Genomic DNA, 11668 nt, shown 5'->3' with positions numbered 1-11668 from the left:
TGCACAATGAAATGCATGTATAGTGTTTAGCTGGTAGATGCAGTGATGGAGAAATGCAGGCAAAGAGTGACGTTGAAGAACTCGATCATCTGTGTGACGTGTTGAACAGTGAATTATTTGATTCACTGTAATCATGACAGATTATATATTTTTCAGATGCTGTACAACAAGGGTCATCAAAGTTTGAATGACAATTTAGGGAACAAGTATGTGATATCTTTTATGAATTACTATACTATGACTTAATTTTATGACATTCTGTGGCATACTATGACTTTTAATTACCTTTTTTATGACTGCCTATCCCATACTATGACTTTTTAATCGTATAGTTTGTCATAGAAATGGTCATATTGTAGATTTTTATTAACATTTTATGACATACTATATTCAGAATGTTATGAAAATCGATGACTTTCAATTCACAATATTCTTATCTACAAAAGGGGGGCCCTGCAGAAAAAGTTTGGGTCGTGTTAAGCTAACAATTATTGGAATTAATTAAGCGTACCAACTGAAAACAGTTTAAATCCTATTAGTACCACATTACATAGAGGTGCTCTTTTCATTTAACAGTCAATCTTTATTTGGTATAATTTTCAAAAACTACAAACAATGAATTTGTTGGTAAATTGGTTTGAACGTCAACCATGACATTCATTTTACATTTCACAACTCAAAAAGGCATTTTTACAGATTTCAAACATCCAAAACCATTTAACCCCTTGTGTTGTGTTCCAAAGCCGTTTCTGTCCCTCAGTCCGAAACACGCTAAAGTAATTACTATCATCCAATGTTGTTTTTATTACATCATAACCAACTTATTATGCATTCATAACCATGCAATCCTGTTGTAATTTTATTTTAGCCACAACATTTCACACCAAATGATACTTCTTTTTAGAGAGACCTTCAGAATTGGCTAAAATGGTCAAAATCAAAATGTTTATTTAGCTGTTGTGGATGATCATTTTAAAAAACTAGGTTAGTTATAATTTTAACTTGAAACGGGTCACGGCAGAGCTGAACACAACATAAGGGTTAACAGTGGTAGTGTTTAAAAACAGCAGAACAGAGACTAACAGAGGGTAGGGAGGGTCAGTATGGAGGATACCTGCACATCACTGAACTCTGTGCGTCTTCATTGTTGATTGTCGACCAACTTAATTTGCATATGTGGCGTCACTCACCCCTCCTCAGTAGTCATATACTGTAGTTAGTCATCATGTCTGAGGGGGATTCTGTGTCTCTCTGGGAGCATAAAGATTACTTCAAGTTTCAGTCAAAGAATTTATTAATTACTTCATTAAACAGAAACGCGTCTTTTCCTTATGAGGGCAACTTCATGCCGTGAACCATCTTTACCATGGACCAATAATCTGTTCTACCCTCATCCTTCCTCTTCAAAAATAACTAGCAACAGAAATACTTTTCATTCACATACGTTCACATTAGAGACACACTGCATGAAGAATAACCACAAAGAAATCAGTGCACTGAACATTAAAAACAAACACACACCAACAATACAAATGATGATATTTCTACAGGCTTTGATTTGATTTCTAAGGCATCTGTGACTTTTCAACTTGGCTGTTGGCAATGCTTCAACTCAAACACACACAAACACACACACTGAGAAAATATCAAAACTAGACTGTGAAGTATAAGAGAACTACATATAATGTTAACCCTTCTATGTCAAATGCTGAACAGACAAAACATTCACCCGTCTCACAAAAATATCTTCTTTAATATACACATAACTGGGGAGTGTAAGCTGCTGAGAAGGAAAAACTACAAATGTGAATGTGTGATTAAAAAATGTTTGTTTTCAGGGTCAAAAAGGAAAAACTTTGGTGAGGCTGTAACTGGCTGTAGGGAGACGCATCGTGGCGTCTCCAAAGATTTCAGTGTACAGACTTAAGCGGGAAACAGACAAAGCAATATTAAAAAATAAAAGCATGACATCGACCTAAGCTCTTCTTGCTCTCCATAAAAAGCACATAAAACAAAATAAAACACTATCTGGTCTTTTATTTTTGGTTGGGTTTTTTTCCTATCGTGTTATTTTAAATAAAGAAATATATACATTATAATATGTACACTTGATAAAGACCTGTTTCACGCTGCTCTTCAGTGATTACTTTGCCTGAGGTGATGCGTAGTCGGGTATAAAAACAGTCCCTGTTCAATGTTGTGCTCCAATTATTGTTGTACGGACAATCAGCAGTGTACAAGGCTTGTGGTAATGAGATCCATCGGCTAAGGATAGTTCTTGGTTTGAAGGTGAAAGATTTATTCGCAGGGTTACGTCATGGAGCGCTCAAATCTCTTCTCATTAAAGCTCACTCCGACTGAAATGTGCTGGATGTAAAGCAAAAGCTGCAGCTGGGAATAATTTGAGTCTCAGTCGTGCATCATGATAATAACTGACAGGCGTCTGAGGAGACGTAAGGAGCTGTGGTGGAAACTTAAAGGCATCGAGCCTGAGAGGGACGAACAGGAGCAGCTGTGGGTGTGTCTGCAGTCGCCTCCTCACTTCTGTACATCCATCCTCACCGCTCTTCACTGGGGGGGGGGGGGGTGAACACATATAATAAATGTATGTTAATGGTTTAATCAGATCAACAGAAAAGCAGCATCATCCTAGGCTACGACCTGTTCAGTTAAACAGAAGATAATTATCTACCTGGGTTCTGGGAGATTGCTTGTCTCCGTTGACCCCGAGGAGCACAGCTTCTTCCGTGCTGTCGCTCTTCATCTCCACCACGATGTTATCTTTGCTCGTCTTCTCTTTGGTGCTGAAGGTCAGAAACATACATATTGCAATATGTACTTCAGTCCATGATGATTCATTGTTTGTTTTGTACCATACAAAGCATCAGCTTTTAAGATGATGAACTTATCACACACAAATATTGATTGCAGCCGCTTTAAAACCTTGTGTGTTAACTATACACATAGGTATGCCTACAGGGTTGCTTGTTAACATGTTTAATTGTGTTGTTTTAAAATGACAAAACTAGCAAGTCTTTTTTTATTTTTAGAAGTTTTGTTCCTGTGTTTGCATTTTAACTTAAAGTAACTTAAGGCCAAGTCGGGTTCTGATATCTTCAAAGCAGACTTTCTTGAAACCCACAGAACATAAACGTCAGGCCATGTCTGCCATCATAACATTCATATGGGTTGTTGATCTGCAGACATCTAAAATGTATATAATAATAATAATAATAATAATAATAATAATAATAATAATAATAATAATAATAATAATAATAATAATAATAATAATAATAATAATGTTCATTATGACGGACATTTAATTATGCTTTCCACATCGAAGAAAATTAACGTACGCAAAGAAAGTGAACCACTTCCTGGTTTGTCCCTGTGCCATGCTGGCCTTGTTTTCAGGTCACCAAAAGCTAGTTAGTCTATTTAGTTACTAGGACAAAGTAAACTATAATTGGCTGAGAGCCCTAATAAATATTTGACGTCCACTACAACTGACACGGGGTCCAAAGGGATGAAAACACATCAAATCTTCACTCTCTGACTTCAAGTGGTTCCCTTGGTACTTACAGGTCCTGCTTGCCGGACCGGCCGCAGATCTTGCCCTTTTTGTAGAGGAAGTAGAGCACACTCCCCAGGATGGCCAGCAGCAGGATGCAGATAATGATGACTGCAATGATAACACCATTGCCCTCTGGTGGAGAAGAAGCACAACAACAACCACGGGGTTACTCGATGTAACCTGATTCTGAAATAGATTAAGGTACGAGGCAGGAGAGTCGGATACAGGATGGCATCAGGCAGGCTGTGCAGCATTACACGGGGAAGGTACAGAAGAAAGCATTTGTTTACAGAGTGACTAAAGAGTGCAGCAATCAGGTGACCTAAACCAGGCAAACTAAAGAAAACAAAAGTAATTCCAGAGTGGAGGTGCGCTTATATGTGACGACATGCACAGGAAGAGGTGAAGATGAACAATGATCAATGATGCTTTGATGCTTTGTTCATCAGGAGAGAGGGGGGTCTGATGAATGGAGAAGTGGAAGGAAGCTTTGTGCCTTTGCGATAGAGAAGTGAGGGAAGAGTCTTCAGCGACGTAACAGACAAACCTTTCTTGATTTTCTTTGGTAGGATAGGGATTTCTGCTTTGACTGGGAAAAACCACATGAGCACAATTATCAGTGGGTGGCTGGACTTTTTAAATAGCTCATATCAGCAGGCCTGACGCACACATACACACACACACACACACAAACACACACAAACACACACAAACACACACAAACACAAACACACATACTGTACACAGGCAGTTTAGAACATAAGCAGAGGCCTGGACTGAACACAATGTTAAATTTGAAGCTAAACATCTAGCCTGAGAGGCTGACTGTGGTCAGTAGCACGGCAGTCATTTCCCAGGGCAGCCCTGTTTGATCTCAGTTTACTAGCGCTTTGCCAGAAACGACAACCCAGAACAGTTTTCCTCTGAGGGGATGTAAATGTCCTGGCATGATGTGCGATAGAGAAACGAGGCAGGCGAAGAGAGAAAACACAAGGCGGCACCCGTAATGGGAGTCAGGAGACTCGCTCTGAGTGCATTTAAAGCATCAGCTGCTTCCTAGAGTCACACTGATGCATGCGAGTGTGTGTTTGTTGTTGTGTACTGTGTATGCAATAATGCTAACATGAATACAATACTCATAACACTGCTGTGTGCAGATGTCAATCTTTTTTTATCTGATTTAATGGATTACTTTGCTGGGATAAATGCCTTTTCATTTTCACATCATTTGTAAAATTCATATTATAAGAAAAATAAATTGAATAACATAATAACTTAACAAGCAGAAAAGACACCTTTAAGCAATGACAGTAATGTATATCAGAGCTATTGCTAACCATGCTAACCAACACTGCTGTAATGACCTTTCAGTCAGACCAATGTGGTAATTGCTGCAGCCTTCAGGTGCTTCTGATTCTTTCTGTCTGACTCACAGAAAAACAAACCGTGGTGAGAGGCAGACAGTGCAAAGTGATCGTGGTCTTACCTGTGGCAGCGGGAATAGCAGTGCTACTAGTGTTGTCGGGAATAGTAGTACTACTAGTAGTGGCGGGAATAGTAGAGCTACTAGTGTTGTCGGGAATAGTAGTACTACTAGTAGTGGCGGGAATAGTAGAGCTAGTAGTGGTGGCGGCCGGTGTGGGGGTAGGTTTAGCTGAAAATAGATCAACTAAAAATAACCACCGCAGTAACACATACCAAAAGGAGGGGGAACAGAAGGAAAGGGGGTAAGCGAGGAGAACAACAGATAGAGACGTACACACACATCAAACACGTACACAGACATTAAACACAAGCAGCAGGAGGAACTCACTGGCTGTGATGTTGAAGGTCACGGCATCGTTGCCAAAGTCGTTGGAGGCATTACAGAAAGCGGTGATGTCAGCGGTGACCTTGATGCTGACCACACTCTCAACGCCCTCCTTAGTCTCCGTTTGGGATGTTGTCTTGAGGATCTGGCAAAAGAAAACATAGTTATGAATATTAAATTAAATTTTTGCTAATAGATACCCCTAAATACTACACACTGGCCCTTTAAATCACCATGCAGCCATGGTCGCTGCTCTGTGAGGCTGTACTTGGGTACAGCGGTGCTTTGCAATATATGCTAATGCTAACATGCTGATGTTTAGAATATATTTACGACGTTCACCATTTAGCTAATTAGCACTAAAAACAAAGTAAGTTGAAAGTTAAAGTTGAGGCCAATGAATCTAGTAAATGATGAGACATTTCACTGGATAAGAGGGAATTCTACATCCTCTCTGTGCCATGTATATTTGTACCAAATGTTATAGCAATCCATCAAATAGTTGTTGAGATTGCCATCCATTTATTGCAACCTTACCTTGAATTAATATCTCAGTTAGGCAAATGACTGTAATTACAATACATACTAGAACACAATGCAAATATACATCCAATTCACAATATACACCCACCAACATGCATCTAATGTTATCATATGTACATTCAAACTATCATTTCAACCACACATTTCTGTTAAATAAGATATATTTGTTGTGTATTGTAACCTTGTGGATCGTGTACTGTAAACCTCCCAATGGACCTGACAGTTGAAGTCTTTGGGATTAGGAAAGATTAATGTCTAATCTTGTGAGCACACATTTGGAAAAACTATGCATTTCTGCTGCATCTGTAGCTATTCCAAGAATGTGAGGCTTCCCTCTGTTGTACCTTTCCATCAGAGGTGCTCCAGATAACACTGGGAGCAGGGAAACCTCTGACATTGCAGCTCAGATCGACCATCTCCTGCAAACTCTTTTTCACCTCTGTGAAGTCTGGGTTAATGATCTGTGGTGGGCCTGCAGAGAGAAGAGCAAGAAGTACTAACTTTAAAAAAGTTCTCCCATGACTATTACTACTATAACTACTAACAGTGCATGTTGTTAACACACAAATGCATCTTTCCTGTAAGAACTGGCACATTAACCAATAAATACAACTGAAACTACACAAACATGTGAAAAAACTAAACATTCTACATTATATCACGAGATTTCTTTTAGAATAGCATATTGATTACAGACTAGAAAGTGGTTTATTATTCAGTATACAGTATCTGTGATTAGATTTACCCTGAACATTAACATCAAGTGTCCCACTGGTTTCCATTCCCTCGATCTCAGGAACTGTCACCACGCACGTGTACGTCCCTGCTGTGTCAAACGTAGCGTCCTTCAGGATCAAACTGTGGCCCACTGAAACCTCCACTTCATCCTACACACACACCAGGACACAAAATAAATATTTAACACGCACAGGTAGATATGAAACAGGGGTTTTAGTAGATCAGACGTCTGCACCTCCTAAAAATGATCATTGACTCTATGATCACCTAATCTGACAAAATTAGTCTCAAAAGACAAACATATAGTGTAGTCTGACCCCAACATAAATCTGTTGAATGTTAAACATACCCGATTGCACAGAAAACACTAGGGTGACGGGGTTTTTAAATGTATTTGAATTCATTTTGGAGTTTGTTTGATTGTAATTGTACTGCATATGTGTATGTGACCTTAAACCAGACTGTGTGTGTCTGGAGAGAAGAGAGGGCGTTGCAGGTGGCCTTAAATTCCTTTCCCATGGTCACCACAGCACTGTCTTTAGGCATCACAACAGCAGGATCAAGATCTACGCGCACGGCAGGGAGAGAGAGAGAGAAAATATCAAACCGGTCACATGCAGTCACGCTGCTGACAAAATGCATTTATTTCATGGTCACAAATTATATCAGTGCAGATTCCTTACAGTTGATAAACACAGTGGTGTTTCCCGAGACTTCTTCAAAGGTGTCTGTGTCCATAGAGGAACAGTGGTAAACTCCACTGTTGAGACGGGTCACATTGTCCAGCACCAACATATTACCCTCCAAAGTCTTACCCTCCTACAAAAAGCCAAAGTAATCTGATCAAAACATAGACGTAGCTTATAAAGTTGGACATCAATAACTATCTGTTGAAGAAGATTGTAGTCATAGTAGTGTGCATGTGCATGAATAATGAGCACAAAAGGGTTGATGTTCTTACTCCGTATGAGAATGATAAGATTGAGGACGGCATATTCCCGTTTCCATTGCAGTGAAGCTCGATCGAGTCCCCTTCCTTGATTTTGCCCTTTGGTGACTCCACCCAAACACTTACAGCTGTGGAGGGGTCTGAAACAAAGAGAGGAATTCAAGTTCAGACCACAAACCTGAACTTTGAAGGCACTTTTCGGACCTGCCGACAGCTCCGCTGCCGATTCAATGTGGTGGTTGGCAAGCACGCACTGTGATTGGCTGTTCAGCAGACGTTAGGAAAACAAGCAAACGTCTCAAGAGGGTCTTTTCATTTTTCATCTCTCTGATCAGTCCAATACACAATCCATCAGGACTAAAGCTAAGCCGTCATCGAGCACCACACCTGACCTGTTGAAATCACTGAATAATTACTTATACATAGCGTTCACGTCAACATCCAAGTAGTAATTATGGCCGGGAAAGTCAAAACCTTTCTGAAACCTCCGATATATACAGCTCAGAGTTTAATATTATAGAACTGGGGACCCCTCATCTAAAAGAAAAACAGAGCAGAGACCCCCACTACATATGTATAAAATCAAGTTGCATATTAAACTGGGACAACAATTACGTGAAAGGCGGCCTTAAGTGCCATGTATAAACGTACATTTTGATGGTGCACACAATACGCTGTTAAAATAATAATACATGTTTTAATTTGTTGGATTCATGTCAGTAACACGTGTTTTTTCAGACATATTAAAACATTTTGGAGAAAAAAAAAACCTTCAAAACATCATCAGACAATAAATTCACGGCCCTCGTGCAGTAACTCTGAGCACCCCCAGGGGTCACGGACCCCCTGTTGAAGACCAATAATATAGAAGCCTGAAAACCGAGCAAACGTGGATGCCTAATACACTTTAATGTAATTAAACATATGGACGTGGTATTTTGATGTCCGCATTGATTGATGATATAGTGCATCATACCAGTGGTCAATATGGGGCAGTTGGTGTCTCGTTATGTGGCGCTAGTTTGCCGTTGTCTTTGCGTTGTGTTCCAGTGTGCCTCTCGCCATGATACTGGCGTTATACTATGTGTGAAACTCACAGTATACAGTGATGTTAATTTGGTTGGTCTCGGTCATCCTTAATCCTCCGGGAACAAAGTAGGTGACCTCGCAGTAGAACAGATCATCTTTGTCCTCCTTCCTCACCGTCATGCTCAGCTCGCTCTTAACTGAGAACAGTCCGCTGGATTCAGTCGTGATGCTGGGCACCATCTTCAACACTGGAAGACACAACAACATTTGCAAACACACGAGACGAGGGAAGGGAAGGGAGGGAAATGGAGAAAAGGAAATACATTAAGCAACATTCAATCACGATAAGCACAAACTAAAACGGTGCAGAAGCGCATGAAGGTGTTGATGTCAATCCGTCTCACCATTCTGAACAGCACGTAGCGGTGTGTTGTTTCTGTACCACGCGATGTTCGGCTTGGGGAAGCCATTTTTGACCTCGCAGGTCCCAATCTGTAGGAGGGGAGAGAGAACTCAATTCAATTCAAAGAATGAAATTGTTGCCTGATAGTCATTTCATCAATTGTATATTCTGATTCAGGATTCAAAGCGTGTTTACCTTGCTGTATTCATTGACGGAGATCCCTGTTTGCACACCCTCAATAGAGGGAGGGCCTGGTGTTTCTGCAAAAGAATTAAGAACTGAATCGAGAACTAGAAAAGGCTGAAAGTCTGTGTTCGGGCAGCTGATCATTGAAACACTTTAAACATGTTGTAAGTTGAAGTGTCATTAAAAGGAGGTGAGGTGTCTGTGAAAGGTAATCACTGCAATGAGCTAAAGTCTGAGAAATGTTGAGCTGTTGAAGTGTTTTCATCAAAGCATTTGAACTCTCATTATAGAGCACGGGATGAAAGCAGTTGAAATGTCAAATATTGTGACACGGTGCGATAAATAATGCATGAAATGTGGAAATTGAGTAGGAGTAAAAAAAAAAAAAGAGTTTGAAGATTTATTCGAGTCGGGCTAAAGCTGATGTTTTGAGGCAGGAAGGTCTGAAACGAGCATCCTTTAACTGTGATAACGGACAAACTGTTTTAGCTATAGAAAAAGCTGAACTAACAAGATACAGTGCAAAGGGTGGAAACTCACCACCACTTATTGCCATCCTTTCCTGTCATCTGTGTTAAAGCTGGTGTTGTTAGCGCTGCCTTCAGCGTGTGGGCTTTAGTTTCACAGTCTTTTACTCAAACCATTAGAAAAGACTCTTAGACTCAATCTTACCGAACACCTTCAGCTGTGTGCGTCCCTCCCCAGTTTTGATGCTGCAGATAAATTCCAGTTCGTCTTCCAGCTCCACGGCGTTGATCGTCAACACGATCTCTCCACTGGCTCCGGTGCCGTTCACACTGATCCGGTCTGTGAACGGTGTGCCTCCGTCTACACCATTCTTGGTGCTGTTCTGGTAGTAGATTCTCTGCTTGTTCCCCGACCGTGTCGTCTAAAAAGGTCAGAGTGCAAACGCATGAAACATCGCAACGCATGCACACATCATACCTCTCTGTGTATGCGTGCGCGTGACGAAACTCACGTAGAACCACTGTATGGGCATGCCGCTGACGCCGTCAAACGATGTGAACATGCAGGTGATCTGAGCCGTCTCTCCCCTGTACACCTCCACTCTGTCCTCCATGTTCACCTCCACACCAGCCCACGCTGAAAAAGAGAATATGGTTGTTTTTGAATAATGTCTGTTTAACATGTTTTAGTAGTTTATCGCCATCGACCTGCAACAAATACTTTCTTTTTCTTAGTTCTCACTTCATTTTCAACCCTTTTGCACTCAGATATAATGTCAAAGTGAGCTTTCAATATGTTCTTAATATATTTGATCAAAAGGGTGGTGTACGTGTTTGTGTGGTATCGATAGCTGAGCCGGCAACTGTCAATAATCAGGTTGCGATGCAAATTTTGACGTAATAAAAAGAGTGCCGGTCAAACCTCAAACTAATAAATACGATTGTGGAAAGTGTGATGGGAATATCGCATTTACATTTTCTACTTTGTGGAAGGTTACAGCACAAACTCATACTTCTGATGAAGATCCCTTACAGCGCTCTCTAGTGGACAAACTTTGTAATGGACATAGTTTCTTAAATGCATGTTAATAGCATTGTATCTGCTTTCAGAGAATACTGGCCTATATAATATATCAGAACATCAAAACGTAAAGTTAATAAAGCTTCATTTAACTGAACGTGAAACGGACGGGATCGTGACACGACAGAGCCTCGAGGTTAACAGCCGTGATTGAGGATTATCATCCTTACAACTTGAATTATAGTGAAGACACAATCTTCTGCATCCACACCCTGTTGAGGCATGGAGGCAAATAGAAGAGAGAAGAAAGTCATGGAGGGTCAAAGGGAAGAGAGAGATGCTATGACAGGAATGAGAAGCCCACCCATGTCCACATTAATGTGCTGCATTCCACCATGTCACCCTCTCACAGGAAGAAAGGCTCAATTTACAGGCAGCATAGTAGCCCCACTGTTCCTCCATGATCTGTGTCGGTTTTCCCCTTCCAGGGTCTCTCGCCATCCTACTAGTCTATAGGAGGGACCCCGAATTACACTTTACATCGCAATGTGTCAGTAGATGTACGAGATGCCAATGAGGGCTGTAGCCTGGAGGTAAAGAGGCTGCCAGGTTTGATTTAGCTTTTCCTGACTTGTCTGTTTGTTCATTGTGCTGCTGTCGCTTTTCTCTTAGTTTATGTCGAGAGCTGCGCAGAAGAATGTAAATGTGGTTCATCTGTGTCCTGCATTGACACACTTATTCATTCATTCAAACCTAAAGAAGCACAACAGACGATGCACAATAAACACACAGTACTCCGCCTCATATTCCATGAACATACACCAGAAGAAGTAAAAACGTTTATATTGTATAACAAAGTTCACGTCAAGATTTCCAGGACTACGCTTTCTACTGTGTCTCATGGTCTTCCTCCTTCCTTTGCTTAGTTGTCATGGGGACAGTTCA

The 11668-nt window shown here is 40.7% G+C and overlaps 1 protein-coding gene across 6 annotated transcripts in view; it reads right to left on the bottom strand.

Annotated features, from left to right (window-relative positions):
- Positions 1–562: 562 nt before the first annotated feature.
- Positions 563–11668, bottom strand: part of mcamb (melanoma cell adhesion molecule b) — a 34753-nt gene continuing 23647 nt past the window's right edge. For 2 of the 6 annotated variants that reach the window (XM_029446197.1, XM_029446193.1), the window contains exons 3-18: positions 10215–10339; positions 9908–10124; positions 9245–9309; positions 9051–9138; positions 8715–8894; positions 7630–7757; positions 7352–7487; positions 7119–7234; positions 6676–6817; positions 6275–6402; positions 5391–5532; positions 5064–5246; positions 4125–4166; positions 3586–3709; positions 2693–2804; positions 563–2571 (exon numbers count right to left, since the gene is read on the bottom strand). In XM_029446197.1, the coding sequence (XP_029302057.1) occupies positions 2569–2571; positions 2693–2804; positions 3586–3709; positions 4125–4166; positions 5064–5246; positions 5391–5532; positions 6275–6402; positions 6676–6817; positions 7119–7234; positions 7352–7487; positions 7630–7757; positions 8715–8894; positions 9051–9138; positions 9245–9309; positions 9908–10124; positions 10215–10339 (1931 nt within the window). In that variant the 3' untranslated portion in view covers positions 563–2568. The remainder of the gene's footprint in view (positions 2572–2692; positions 2805–3585; positions 3710–4124; positions 4167–5063; positions 5247–5390; positions 5533–6274; positions 6403–6675; positions 6818–7118; positions 7235–7351; positions 7488–7629; positions 7758–8714; positions 8895–9050; positions 9139–9244; positions 9310–9907; positions 10125–10214; positions 10340–11668) is intronic. The other 4 variants (XM_029446194.1, XM_029446195.1, XM_029446198.1 and 1 more) reach the window with 4 other exon arrangements.

Source organism: Cottoperca gobio, chromosome 13 (genome assembly GCF_900634415.1).
Source record: "Cottoperca gobio chromosome 13, fCotGob3.1, whole genome shotgun sequence".
Classification (NCBI taxonomy): domain Eukaryota; kingdom Metazoa; phylum Chordata; class Actinopteri; order Perciformes; family Bovichtidae; genus Cottoperca; species Cottoperca gobio.
Note: the sequence above shows the minus strand (reverse complement) of the source record. Positions and strands in the feature narration are given on the sequence as shown.